General features: G+C 39.6%; 2 protein-coding genes across 3 annotated transcripts in view; both read left to right on the top strand.

The window, feature by feature from the left end:
- The window catches only part of LOC128635280 (E3 ubiquitin-protein ligase TRIM47), a 4,552-nt gene extending 2,220 nt beyond the window's left edge, over positions 1-2,332 (top strand). The window contains exons 1-4 of one of the 2 annotated variants that reach the window (XM_053687346.1): positions 1-467; positions 844-1,003; positions 1,190-1,255; positions 1,386-2,332. The exon at positions 1-467 is cut by the window's left edge and continues 2,220 nt beyond it. In XM_053687346.1, coding sequence (XP_053543321.1) covers positions 1-467; positions 844-1,003; positions 1,190-1,255; positions 1,386-1,459 — 767 coding nt within the window. In that variant the 3' untranslated portion in view covers positions 1,460-2,332. The remainder of the gene's footprint in view (positions 468-843; positions 1,004-1,189; positions 1,256-1,385) is intronic. The other variant, XM_053687347.1, reaches the window with a different exon arrangement.
- A 3,452-nt stretch (positions 2,333-5,784) lies between these two features.
- On the top strand, positions 5,785-11,512 carry LOC108278125 (tripartite motif-containing protein 16). The gene is made up of 6 exons (XM_017491306.3): positions 5,785-6,533; positions 9,099-9,194; positions 9,324-9,557; positions 9,746-9,905; positions 10,267-10,326; positions 10,593-11,512. Exons 1-6 carry the CDS (start codon positions 5,943-5,945, stop codon positions 11,114-11,116), a joined length of 1,665 nt encoding a protein of 554 aa, XP_017346795.1. The 5' UTR covers positions 5,785-5,942; the 3' UTR covers positions 11,117-11,512.
- The last annotated feature ends 1,350 nt before the right edge of the window (positions 11,513-12,862 follow it).

Genomic DNA, 12,862 nt, shown 5'->3' on the forward strand with positions numbered 1-12,862 from the left:
GTATTAATGGCTGCTGGGATCAGGAGGATGTGAAGGGCGTCTACAGCTGTCCCCAGTGTAGAGAGACTTTCAATTCAAGATCTGTTCTACGCAGGAACAACATGCTGGCTGAGAAGGTGAAGCTCCTGAAGAAAGCTGCTTATTCTGCTCACTGTTACGCTGGACCTGGAGATGTGGAGTGTGATTCCTGCACTGGGAGAAAACATAAAGCCGTCAAGTCCTGTCTGGTGTGTCGGGCCTCCTACTGTTTAGCTCATCTTAAACCTCACTTTCGGGCTCCTGCATTTAAGAAGCACAAGCTAGTTGAAGCCTGTGCAGAGCTTGAAGATAAGATCTGTTCTCAGCACAACAAACCGATCGAGATCTACTGTCGTACTGACCAAAGCTTCATCTGTTACTTGTGTACGATGCATCAGCACAAAGGTCATGATACGGTTGCAGCTAAAGCAGAAACAGCTGAAAAAAAGGTTAGAAATGGATTTTATCATTCTTTTCCAAGTAAATTTATACAAATTCAGGTGGTTTAATTGGATATACATGTGTCATTCATTGTGAAGTGAGTGCTTTGTTTAAAGAGTTGTTGGTAAGGAATTTTTAAACAGGTCAGACCAGTCAGTGCAGCTTTAAACACACAACAACAGTCTTCAGTTTTCATTTGAACTCTGTTTTGCTATAGTTCCATTTAGTTTTGAATAGCTTTTATTTTACACATGCCTTTTCAAGTTTATATTTATATACAGCGCCTCTAGAAAGTATAGAACCCCTTGGTCTGATTCAGTCTGAGATTCATTCGTTCCTCTCCTGCACTTTTCTCCTTCTCTATTATGTGTTTCCTCTCTGTAGAGTTTCCCGTCTCTCTGTGTTTCTCCTGGATCTGAGGACTCATCCAGCATCACTGTCAATCAACATCTCTCATTTGATGGAGTGAGGAAATCTCTCACAGATCTGAAAAAACAAGTTGAACATATCTGTGAGGAGGAATTCAACAAAATCCATCCACAAGGTAAACAAGCAAACATTTGTTCTGCATCAAAACAGAAATAAGAAGTAAGCAGTAAAATCACTACATAAAATCAGCATATCCAGTCCAACTCCATGGAGACGTGTCTGACTGAGAGCAGTGAGGAATCTAATATTTCATTTCCATGCTTTAAAGTGTTTTTCCGTTTTTGTCTCTGTGTCTCCACAGCTGCAGCAGTTCAGATGACTTCACTCTCAGAACCAAAGTTCAGAGAAGATTTTCTGCCATGTAGATGTAACACACACACACACACACACACAAACACACACTGCATTTCATATAGGGCGGCATTGGGAGGATTCACAGACAGACACAGACAGGTATCACACACACACACATCTAACTTGACATTTTATTGTTTCAGATTTATGTTATCTGACTCTGGATCCCAACACAGCATATCCTGACCTCTTCTGTGTGAGAAGAACAGATCGGTAACACGAACTGGGACACAACAGCGATACTCCGATCATCCAGAGAGATTTGACTCCAGGACTCAGGTGTTGTGTAAGGAGAGTGTGTGTGGACGCTGTTACTGGGAGGTGGAGTGGAGCGGTGATGGTGTGTCCATATCAGTCTCATATAAAAAGATCAGCAGGAAAGGGCAGGGTCATGAGTGTTTGTTTGGATACAACAGTCAGTCCTGGAGTCTGGAGTGTTCTTCTTCCTCTGTCTCTTTCCGACACGTCAAAATTGAGACCGTGCTCCGAGTTCCAGTATCCTCCAGAATAGGAGTGTATGTGGATCACAGTGCAGGAACTCTGTCCTTTTACAGCGTCTCTGACACGATGAAGCTCCTCCACAGTGTCCACGCCACATTCACTCAGCCTCTATACGCTGGGTTCTGGATGTGTACTTACAATTCAACCGTGAGCTTATGTGATCCAAAATGAAATCTTTGTAAAAGTGTTAAGTAAAATTATTACAAACTGAGGTGTCAGATTTGATTTCTCCCAGAGCTATAATGGTACTTTCGTGTGAAGAGACTGTAATGTATGATTTTTTTTTTTCCCTAAAAATCTGGTTCAGATTTTTACTTGCCCTGCCAAAATTTTCACCAGAAAAAATGAATAATAGTATTTCTTAGCTGCATATTTTAAATAATGTGTCAAAAGTCAGATCAGAGTGGTGCAAGATGATGAAGCGATATTGCTAGTAAATTGCAATTACAAATAAACGTGATTCATTTCAGTGTTACCTTATTAAACTCACTTCACATCACTGTCTCTCCTCACCTCTTGTTCACAACTGTAATAGTTCAGTCCAGCTGTTGTCATTCATCAGTTTCCACTGTCTGTCAAAATCCACTGGCAGTTCCAGGGCCTTCATTAGCTCTTCCTTTTCACTTGCCCCACCAGTATAGCAGTTTTTCTATGGTGCCTTTGAGATAAAGTGACTAATATAATTCTATAAACACAATTAAAAACTACAAGCTGCAGTTTGAAAAATTGGTAAATAGTGTTTGTTCATCTGTGTACATTAAAGTTTCCTTCCCATCATCCATGAAATTCAATCTCTCACAGTCTTTACTGCATTCCACACCTCCTCAGCCTTGTTATTGTGTCCTGCTCGCCTTTCCAAAATCTGCAAACTTCTTACAGTAGCCATAGCAGAGCGGGTATTATTTTCAACTCATTTTTTCCTGTTGGGCGTTACCCTTGTAAACTTCTGCTTTACAGAAATAGTCATTTTCTTTTTGCCTTGTAATAAGAAGCTGCTACCATATCAAAGTAGACATCAAAGACAAGTGAATGTTTAAATTGGCAAGACTTAAAAACACAGGCAAATGATAAACTTTCACGACAACAGTCCATCAACTGTCCCAAGCATGTTTCACACTGGCTAGAGCCATGAGGCAGTCCTTATGGTTGAGACCTGAACTGTAATGCTAAACAAAAATTTCAACAATATCACAAGAATCCAGATACTTTGCGTTACTCTTGAAACTGAGCTCAGATACATCATGTGATCATCTTAGAGCTGTTTCTGCAACTTGATTAAAGTTCTCCTGTGGTAAATTCAGTTGACTGGTGTAGGAGAACTTGATCTGTTTATACAGGAAGCACTAGAAATGCAGGGTAGAGTCAGGTCTATTAAATATTTGCACACTGACAAGGTTATTGTTGTTGTTTTTTTTTGGTAAATGTTTTGCTTGAAAAGTTTTCTTGTAGTGTAAATAAATTCCACTTGGCTTGACATGTTTTCTAATGAAGTGGAATTCCTACAAGTGTGGCTTGAAGTGTCCAAATACTTACAGAATGTAGTATTTTACTATAGGACAATTAAGATTTATGAAACATTTCAATATAAAATAAGAATAGATTTCAGAATGAACTGATGAGTAGCTCCGCATCTTAATGAGTTAATATGATTTCTGGCTGAATACTGAACAAGAAAAAAACACCACCTACTGCTCCAAGAGGTCCTGGTCCATGAGGGTATTGTCTATGACATTTACAGCCATACCAGAAGACACATTCCCTGAACTGGTAGTACAAAATTGGTGTGAGAAAGGAATCTGGCTAGACTCATCATATTGGAGTGAGGCATGGAGGGTGCTCACTGAGGAGTGGGCTGTGGAACCTTGATGAGGACCGTGAGGAGCAATTTACCACCTGGTGCTGAGGACTGCCAGTAAATGCATAATTTCTCTTTAGGCCCCTTTGGCATGCCACAACGTTCATCTTAATCTGACAAAGTTGCATGGGTTCAGTGGTCTGGATGTAGGGAACTGGAGGGATGGTCACCTTTGCTACTTGTTTGTTGAGCAAGGCATCCAGGCAAATGGACAGGGTTGCCTGGTCATTCCAGCATGCCAACTCAGCCTTGAGCGCTTGACGACCTGCAGCCTTGCACGCCGGGTTCAGCCACTTCCAGCTGCTAATGTGCAGAAGCTGAGAGCACATTAAGCAGCACTTTGGGTCCCTTGACTCAGGGTGAGTAGCCGCTCTCCAATCCCCTTGCCCTCAGGTTAATGATTAATGGAGAATTTTTTTGATTTATAAAGCACTTTTCTAGGCACTCAATGTTCTTTACATAAAATGGGGGGGGGATCTCCTTAACCACCACCAGTGTGTAGCATCCACCTGGATGATGTGATGGCAGCCTTAGTGTGCCAGAATGCCCACAACACACCAGATAATGGTGCAGAGGAGAGGAGAGTGATGTAGCCAAATTAGGGATGGAGATTATTATGGGCCATGATAAATAAGGGCCAATGGGGGAATTTCGCCAGGAGAGCGGCATTATAAACCTACTCTTTAAGAGAAGTGTCCTGGGATTTTTATAACCACAGAGAGTCAGGACCTCAGTTTAACGTCTCATCTGAAAGACAGTGCTGTTTTTACAGTATACAGTCGTGTCCCCATCACTATACTGCGGCATTAAGCCCCACACAGACCACATGGTGAGCACCCCCTGCTGGCCTCCCTAATACTAAATAAATAGAGGGGTTGCCACCAGTGGAACCAGCATAGCTGGCTTGGAGCTGTGCTATCTGCACAGTAAGCATGTCTATCTGCTACTGTTGCTCCCCGATAAGGTGCTGCTAACGCCTGGCACCAGTCAAAGTTACCTGCTGGGTATTCTGTCACAGTATTCTGTCACAGTGGCAGATACAGGCGTGGGTGTAGTGAGCATCATTCAAAGTTGAAAACAAGAAATATATAATTCAAAAACAAAGTCAAAATCCAGGCAAGGCTCAGGTGATCAACAAACAACATGGACTAGGGTAGGCAGAGCAGGGCAGGAAAACCAGAAACAAGTTCAAAACTCAGAGAGACAATTAATAAACAAACAGCTTTGTATAGACTGGTAAACTTCACAATGATTATGATGATTGTGAGTCCATAAATACTGTGATTGAATGTGAATGTGATTGGAACCAGGTGTGTGTCATCACTAATCAGGTGAAGATCAGCATGAGAGAGTCTGTAATGGCTGTGGGGTTTGTCTCAACCAGCTCCCTAGTTCAATAGTCAAGGCACTGATCAGGGAATCAGACATTTTAAGGGCAGCAAAATCCTTCCAGTGCACTGGAACATTCACTCCCTACATTATTTTTTCTTTTTTTTTACGTTGTAAAATGTCATCAAAAATTTAAAACTTAAATATATTTAAGTTTTATGTCATAAATTTGTTAGCTTGATCACATGTTTCTTTCATAATATGTCAAGCAGGCTCATAGGCAAGCTAGTGGATTAAAACATACACACACACACACACACACACACACACACACACACACACACACACACACATATATATATATATATATATATATATATATATATATATATATATATATATGTGTGTGTGTGTGTGTGTGTGTGTGTATGTATGTGTGTGCATATATATATATATGTGTGTGTGTGTGTGTGTGTGTGTGTGTGTGTGTGTGTGTGTGTGTGTATATTAAACCTTTAAAGGTCATTAGACTCAAACAAACCGTATATAGAACGTCAAATAAAGTTAAAAATCACTAACACAAGTAATCATGTGAGCGTTACAACTGTAAGAAGCTACTTTCATTTGTAGCCGGAAGCTGGCAAAGAGTTTGTCCTGCATTTTTTTTTCGAGCTGAGAGGCTTCAGAAAACATGATGTCATTTCCAATAAGGGAACATGGTGAGCATCAATGATCCCTGGGTTATGTGGTGAATTGTGGGATTTTTTAGGGAGCGAACATTCCAGTGCACTGGAAAGATTTTGCAATTGAGACAGCTCTTAAATTGGCTGACTCCATAATCAGTGCCCTGACTACTGAACTTGGGAGCTGATTGAATTGAGACTCACCCATACACTGAACCAGGAAGTTCCCTTCAGAGAAAACGAAACTCAGATCTCTCTCTCTCTCTCTCTCTCTCTCTCTCTCTCTCTCTCTCTCACTCTCTCTCTCTCTCTCAGTGTGTGAGTGCAGGAAAATGGCAGAAGCCAGTATTTCAGTAGATCAGGATCAGTTCATCTGTCCAGTGTGTCTGGCTTGTCTGAAGGATCCAGTGACTCTCCATTGTGGCCACAGTTACTGTAAGGTGTGTATTAATGGCTTCTGGGATCAGGAGGATGTAAAGCGTGTCTACAGCTGCCCACAGTGTAGAGAGACTTTCACTCCAAGGCCTGTTCTACGCAGGAACAACATACTGGCTGAAGTGGTGGAGAAACTGAAGGAGACTGAACTCCAAGCTGCTTCTCCTGCTCACTGTTACGCTGGACCTGGAGATGTGGCGTGTGATTTCTGCACCGGGAGAAAACACAAAGCAGTCAAGTCCTGTCTGGTGTGTCTGGCCTCCTTTTGTGAAGATCATCTTAAACCTCACTATCAGTCTCCTGCCTTTAAGAAGCACAAGTTAGTTGAACCCTGTGCAGAGCTCCAGGAGAAGATCTGCTCTCAACATGACAAACTGCTCGAGATCTACTGTTGTACTGACCAAAGCTTCATCTGTTACTTGTGTATGATGGATGATCACAGAGGCCATGATGCAGTTGCAGCTAAAGCAGAAAGAACTGAAAAACAGGTGAGAATTGGGCATCATTATTCTTTTTCAAATCAATTTATATAAATTCTATCTCTAATCTATTTTTATTCGGTTGATTTAATAGGTTTTAAGACTGTCATTCACTGTTATTAAAAGTCAGTGTTGTTGGTAAGGAAGTATTAAATAGATCAGACCCTGCAGTCTACTTTAAACAGCCAACACCCAACCACCTTCTTACAGCATTTTACAGCTAATGTGCACAATGACCAAGTAAAAAATGCTTTAACGATGTTATTATGATGTTGCAATTTAAATGATTTACAGTTTTCATTTGAAACTCTGCTTTGTTTTAGTTCTGTTAGATTCTAATTCATTTTATTTTAGACATGTTTACAGTCCCCTCTGAAACTATTGGAACGGCAAGGCCAATTCATTTGTTTGTGCTACACACCAAAGACATTTGAGTTTGAGATCAAAAGATGGATATAAGACGAGAGATTAGGATTTCAGCGTTTATATCCTGGTATTTACATCTAGATGTTGTAGGTCCAAATTTTGCCTATTACCTGAAGACACTTAACACAGAAACAGATATAACAGATAGACTCACATATTCAATCGGAGAAAGAAAAATAAGACACCAGCCGTGAGTGAGAAGAAGCAAGGGTCCAGGTTTATTCGTTCCGTTCCACCACACGAGATCCACACAGTTTGAGGCGTCCCAAAATGCGATCTAAAAAACCCCAGAGCTGAAGCTCTTCTATTTATACAGTTTTCTTAGGGTCAGGATGACCCAGACATCAATATGTTTTAGAAAGAGCCTTCCCACAATACCATTATGTTTTAGAAAGAGCCTTCCCCGAACACCATTAGGTTTTCGAAAGAGCCTTCCCATAATACCAATAGGTACGAGACTCAACATTTTGGAGAGACCTTGGTCTCACGGGATCCACTGTTCCCACCGGCGGTTATCTTGCGGCCCTAGCCATTCCCATCGACGGTTAACTCGCGGCCCTAGCCGTTCCCATCGACGGTTATCTCACAAGTGCACCTTGGCTCAACTACCCTTATAAACGGCCCATCTTGGTTCTCTCTTAAAAATTAAGCCCTTCGTCTGTGTTACTCCTGACTTTTTCTTGTGAGAAAAGAATCCTCCACACCTTCAAGTCCATTATGAGTAAATTTCTTTCACATTTTTCTGTATTTCTGTCTTATAATGCTTTTTTCTTTTCATATTTGCTCTACATTTCTGTTTTATATTTGGTTATACTGCTTGCAAGTATTTTACCCCCTTTTCTGTACTCCATACCTCACAATATCATTATAATATCCTTATAATCCTTATATTATCCTTATAATACCCTAATACTCCTTTTATTATTCTTATAATGTTCTGTTTTCCTTCTGTATGTGTGTGCGTGGCGGCATAGGCCTCTGTGTGTGTGTGTGTGTGTCTCTTAGTTGACCGTCCACCTACGCTCTGAGGCCTGCCGCACTTAATCAAATACAAGTATTGTTATCCCCCTGCGCCTTGCTTATCTGTGTGTTGTGTCTTAGGTGAACATCTGTTCATAGTGTCCACCAGCCCAGTGAATTCTCAATAAGATTACATATTACTCATACTAGGTCTCCCTCGTGTTTAGTTCATATTTTATATACAACAATGTGTTAAACAACATAGAACATTTTATATCAGACCACAACATTTTGGTAGCACTTTATTTTATTATAAATGATATAATATATTATATTTATATAAGGATCCAAAATTAGACAGTAATTAATGACTAATAACGGCATTTGTAAGTAACTCGTTATGGCTTTGTATGCCATTACAAGTTATTTATAAGGCCTTTATTGGTTGTTATCTTATTTTTGTCTTACAGCCACTTTACACTCGTTTCTGTCCTAACAATGAACTTATTAGCTAAAATAAAAGATACAAAAAGCTTGTATTGTGCAAAATACACACTTTATAGGTTCTCAGTAAACTGCGTGAATGTGTAGCTTATAAGTATGAAATAAATATAAAGTCGCCATTTCAACACAGACATTTAAATGAGCAGAAAAAGCACTATGATGTTACACAAAAGCACAGTTTGTCTAGTAGTTGTTTTATACTAAAAATTTTTTTTATAAATGAAGCGTTCCCTGAATTTATTCAAGGATAACAAGCAGATTTCTCACTAATATTACTTCAGAGTATGTTCCCTGTACTGAAGTAAACATTTGTTGTTTTCCTTTAAGAAAAAAGACATTACATATTGCGTTGAAGAATTCAGTCTTTATTGTTTTATGGTTCAACAAGTGAACAAACTGCAGATGAGAGACATCTTGAATAATCACAATCAATCGCCAAACAATTTATGGGCAAATTTGTATTTAACACAAATGATAATGGAAAAACAAAGTGTTAATTTTCTCGATGTATGGAGACTTTGGGAACATCCCGTGTTTGTATTTTTAATTTAATTTCTAGTATTAACAGTTTTATATTTTTAAAACAAAAATTTATTTTGAAATATGTTTGTTTATATTCTTTTACTATCATCATGTAGAACATGATCTTCAGAAATAACGAAAGGTATTTTTATATTGTTTCAGAATGAGCTAAAGGAGGAGCAGATGAAATCCCAGCAGAGGATCCAGGAGAAGCAGAAGAAAGTGCAGGAGCTGAAACAGACTGTGGACACTATTAAGGTGAACAGAGATTCTCCTAAACACACACACACACACACACACACACACACACACACACACACACACACACACACACACACACACAGACACTAACCATAACTCTTTCTCTTTGTGTTTGTGTTCTAACAGAGGCGTTCACAGGCAGCAGTAGATGAGAGTGAGAAGATCTTTACTGAGCTGATCAGCTCCATGAAGAAAAAGCGCACGAAGGTGAAGGAACTGATCCGAGCTCAGGAGAAAGCTGAACTGAGTCGAGCTGAACGACTCCTGAAGCAACTGGAGCAGGAGATTGCTGATCTTAAGAGGAGAGTCACTGAGCTAGAGCAGCTTTCACACACACACGATCACATCCACTTCCTCCAGGTAACATTCACTGTCTGATCTACAGAGGGCGCTGTTCCTCACAAAGCTTCCTCCTAAAAGCTCATTACAGCAACAATAAATGTTCCTGTCTGAGATCACAAGTGTGTGTTTGGTCTGATTCAGTCTGAGATTCATTCGTTCCTCTCCTACACTTTTCTCCTTCTCTATTATGTGTTTCCTCTCTGTAGAGTTTCCCGTCTCTCTGTGTTTCTCCTGGATCTGAGGACTCACCCAGCTTCACTGTCAATCAACGTCTCTCATTTGATGGAGTGAGGAAATCTCTCTCAGATCTGAAACAACGAGTCGAGGAAATGTGTGAGGAGGAATTCAACAAAATCCGTCCACAAGGTAAACAAGCAAACATTTGTTCTGCATTACAGTAAACAGAGCCATAAAATTCATACAACAGAAATAAGAAGTAAACAGGAACAAGACTGAATAAAATCACAAAGTATTAGCATTAGCCTTGTAAATTACACTGATATAAATTCACCAGACAAAAAGGAACTTAATCACAAATCCACAAACTGATCTTACAATTTTGGAGAAAATCATATTTAATCCCTTAAATTAAAAGACACATCACTGTGATGGTGACATGGTTGAGGTGTCTGTCTGAAACAAGTAAGGAAGCAAATTTTTCATTTTCATGCTTTAAACTGTTTCCACGTCATTTTTCCGTCTCCATTTTGTGTCTGTGTCTCCACAGTTGCAGCAGTTCAGATGATTTTACCCTCACAACCAAAGAGCAGAGAAGATTTTTTGCAGTGTAGGTGTAAAACACACACACACACACACACACACACACACACACACACACACACACACACACACACACACACACAGTGAGAAAAACATTTATTCTCTCTCTCTTTCTCTCTCACACACACAGTGTGTTAACATTTTTCTATTGTTATCTAAATCTAATACATTTTTACATAGCAGCATTAGGAGAATAGAAACATAAACATGTGTCTCACACACATTATAAATCCGGTGATTAATATTTAACCTGAGGACATTTTATTATTTTAGATTTCTGTTATCTGACTTTGGATCCCAACACGGCACATCCTTACCTCATTCTGTTTGAGAAGAACAGAGCGGTGGCATGCAGTGAGACAGATCAGCCATACCCTGATCATCCAGAGAGATTTGACTGCTGGCCTCAGGTGTTGTGTAAGGAGAGTGTGTGTGGACGCTGTTACTGGGAGGTGGAATGGAGCGATGGTGTGTCCATATCAGTCTCGTATAAAGAGCTCTGTAGGAAAGGAGGGGGTCATGAGAGTTTGTTTGGTCTCAACAGTCAGTCCTGGACTCTGGTGTGTTCTTCTTCCTCTGTCTCTTTCTGGCACAACGGCATTGAGACTGCTCTCCGAGGTCCATTATCCTCCAGAATAGGAGTGTATGTGGATCACAGTGCAGGAACTCTGTCCTTCTACAGCGTTTCTGTCACGATGAACCTCCTCCACAGAATCCACACCACATTCACTCAGCCGCTATACGCTGGGTCCTGGATAGATTATTACTCAACTGTGAGGTTCTGTGATCCAAAATGAAATGTTGGTAAAAGTCTTTAGTAAAATTATAACTGAGGTGTTATTTAATTTAGATTTAATTTCTCCCTGAACTACAATGGCAATTTCCTGTGCCGAAACTGTAACGCTATTGAAAGTACACTCTAAGAATCACTGAGTTAAAAACAACCAAAAATGGTTTATTTTTAGCCCATCGGCTGGGTAAATATGGGACAGAACACATTTTGGGTTAAACTAACCTATCAAGTTGGATGTTAATTTGAACCCAGCAAATGGGTCGTTTTTCAACCCAAATGATGGTTTCATTTTTACAAAAATGCTGGTTTAATTTTATTTCATAAATGGGTTAATATTTTCAGGGTTATTTTTACCCTTTGAAAATGTCAAATAGAGCACATTAAAAAACAAATACGTCAACATGGTATCTTTCTTTTATTTATACACAAGGTGTTCAGAAATGTATTGCTAGAGCTGCTAAAGTCGTGTTTATATATATAGACGTTGGAGTAAATGACTCAAATAATTCATTTATTTAAGACAAAAACCTCAGATTTTGATCAAAGGAGAAGTTTAAAACATCCAAAAAACTGAGTAACCACCTTATGATCCAGTGGGCGTTACAAACAAGTAAGCCAAAGCTAACGAAGATAGCATTTAGTATCATGTAAACTGGACTGTTATCGCTCATTTTTGCTTTTTCTAGTGCACAGTAATGGCTTTATGGATAAATATATTGATACGAACCTTCACTCAATCATGTGTTAATTTTTAACACAAACGTGTCTAATTAAGGACTCCATCTCTTGTGTTGCTTTCAACACAATCAGTGTGTTAGTACATTTAATACATGCTGTGTTTTAAACATTTCCACACAGATGTGTTAAAAATAGCACGTGTTGATTATATTTTTTCCCTTTACAATTATCCTAAAATGCAATTTTTTGTATGCTGAAATTATACTAAAATGCTCACAAAATAAACAAACGGCATGAAATTCAGGTGATATTAACATTTCAATCATTCAAACATTTGACAGATGTAAGAATTGGAGCTGATGCATCTTCTTACAAATCTCCCTACCATCTGGGAAGAACACGAGTCCCACTCCCTTCCATTTATATATATACCATAAAAAAGAACATACAGTATGTGTTTGTAAATAATACTAATACTAGTATTAAAGTGTCATCATCTTATAAATCCTTTTCAATATGGGTGTAAAGGATGAATGAGCATTTCAAGCCTTAAAACTGATGCTAATTCAGTCCAGTCTGCCATCTTGTTACTGCTGAACTATAATGTGTTGATGTAGTTATAAGTCTATTAACAATAAAGAACAATTAACAATAACGTCTGCAACTCACTGCTCTCGGGTCTCTCAGCCAGCTCCATCAAACCCCTTCAGATGATTCAGCATGCAGCAGCACGCCTCGTCTTCAACCAGTCCAAAAGGACTCATGTCACACCCCTTTTCATCTCCCTCCACTGGCTTCCTGTAGCCTTGATGCTCATGTACAAGACCTTGTCTGGAACAGTACCGCCCTGCCTCAACACTCTCCTGAAGGCTTACGTTCCCTCACGCAATCTGTGATCGGTTAACGACCGACGCTTAGTAGAGCCTACTCAGCATGGCTCAAGTTCCCTTTAGAGAACCTTCAAACTAACTGCTCCACAGTGGTGGAATGAACTTCCAACCTCAATCCGGAACGCAGAATCTGTCACTGTCTTCAAAAAACAGCTAAAGACCCACCTCTTTCGTGAACACCT

This window comes from Ictalurus punctatus, chromosome 17 (genome assembly GCF_001660625.3).
Source record: "Ictalurus punctatus breed USDA103 chromosome 17, Coco_2.0, whole genome shotgun sequence".
In the NCBI taxonomy this organism is placed as follows: Eukaryota; Metazoa; Chordata; class Actinopteri; order Siluriformes; family Ictaluridae; genus Ictalurus; species Ictalurus punctatus.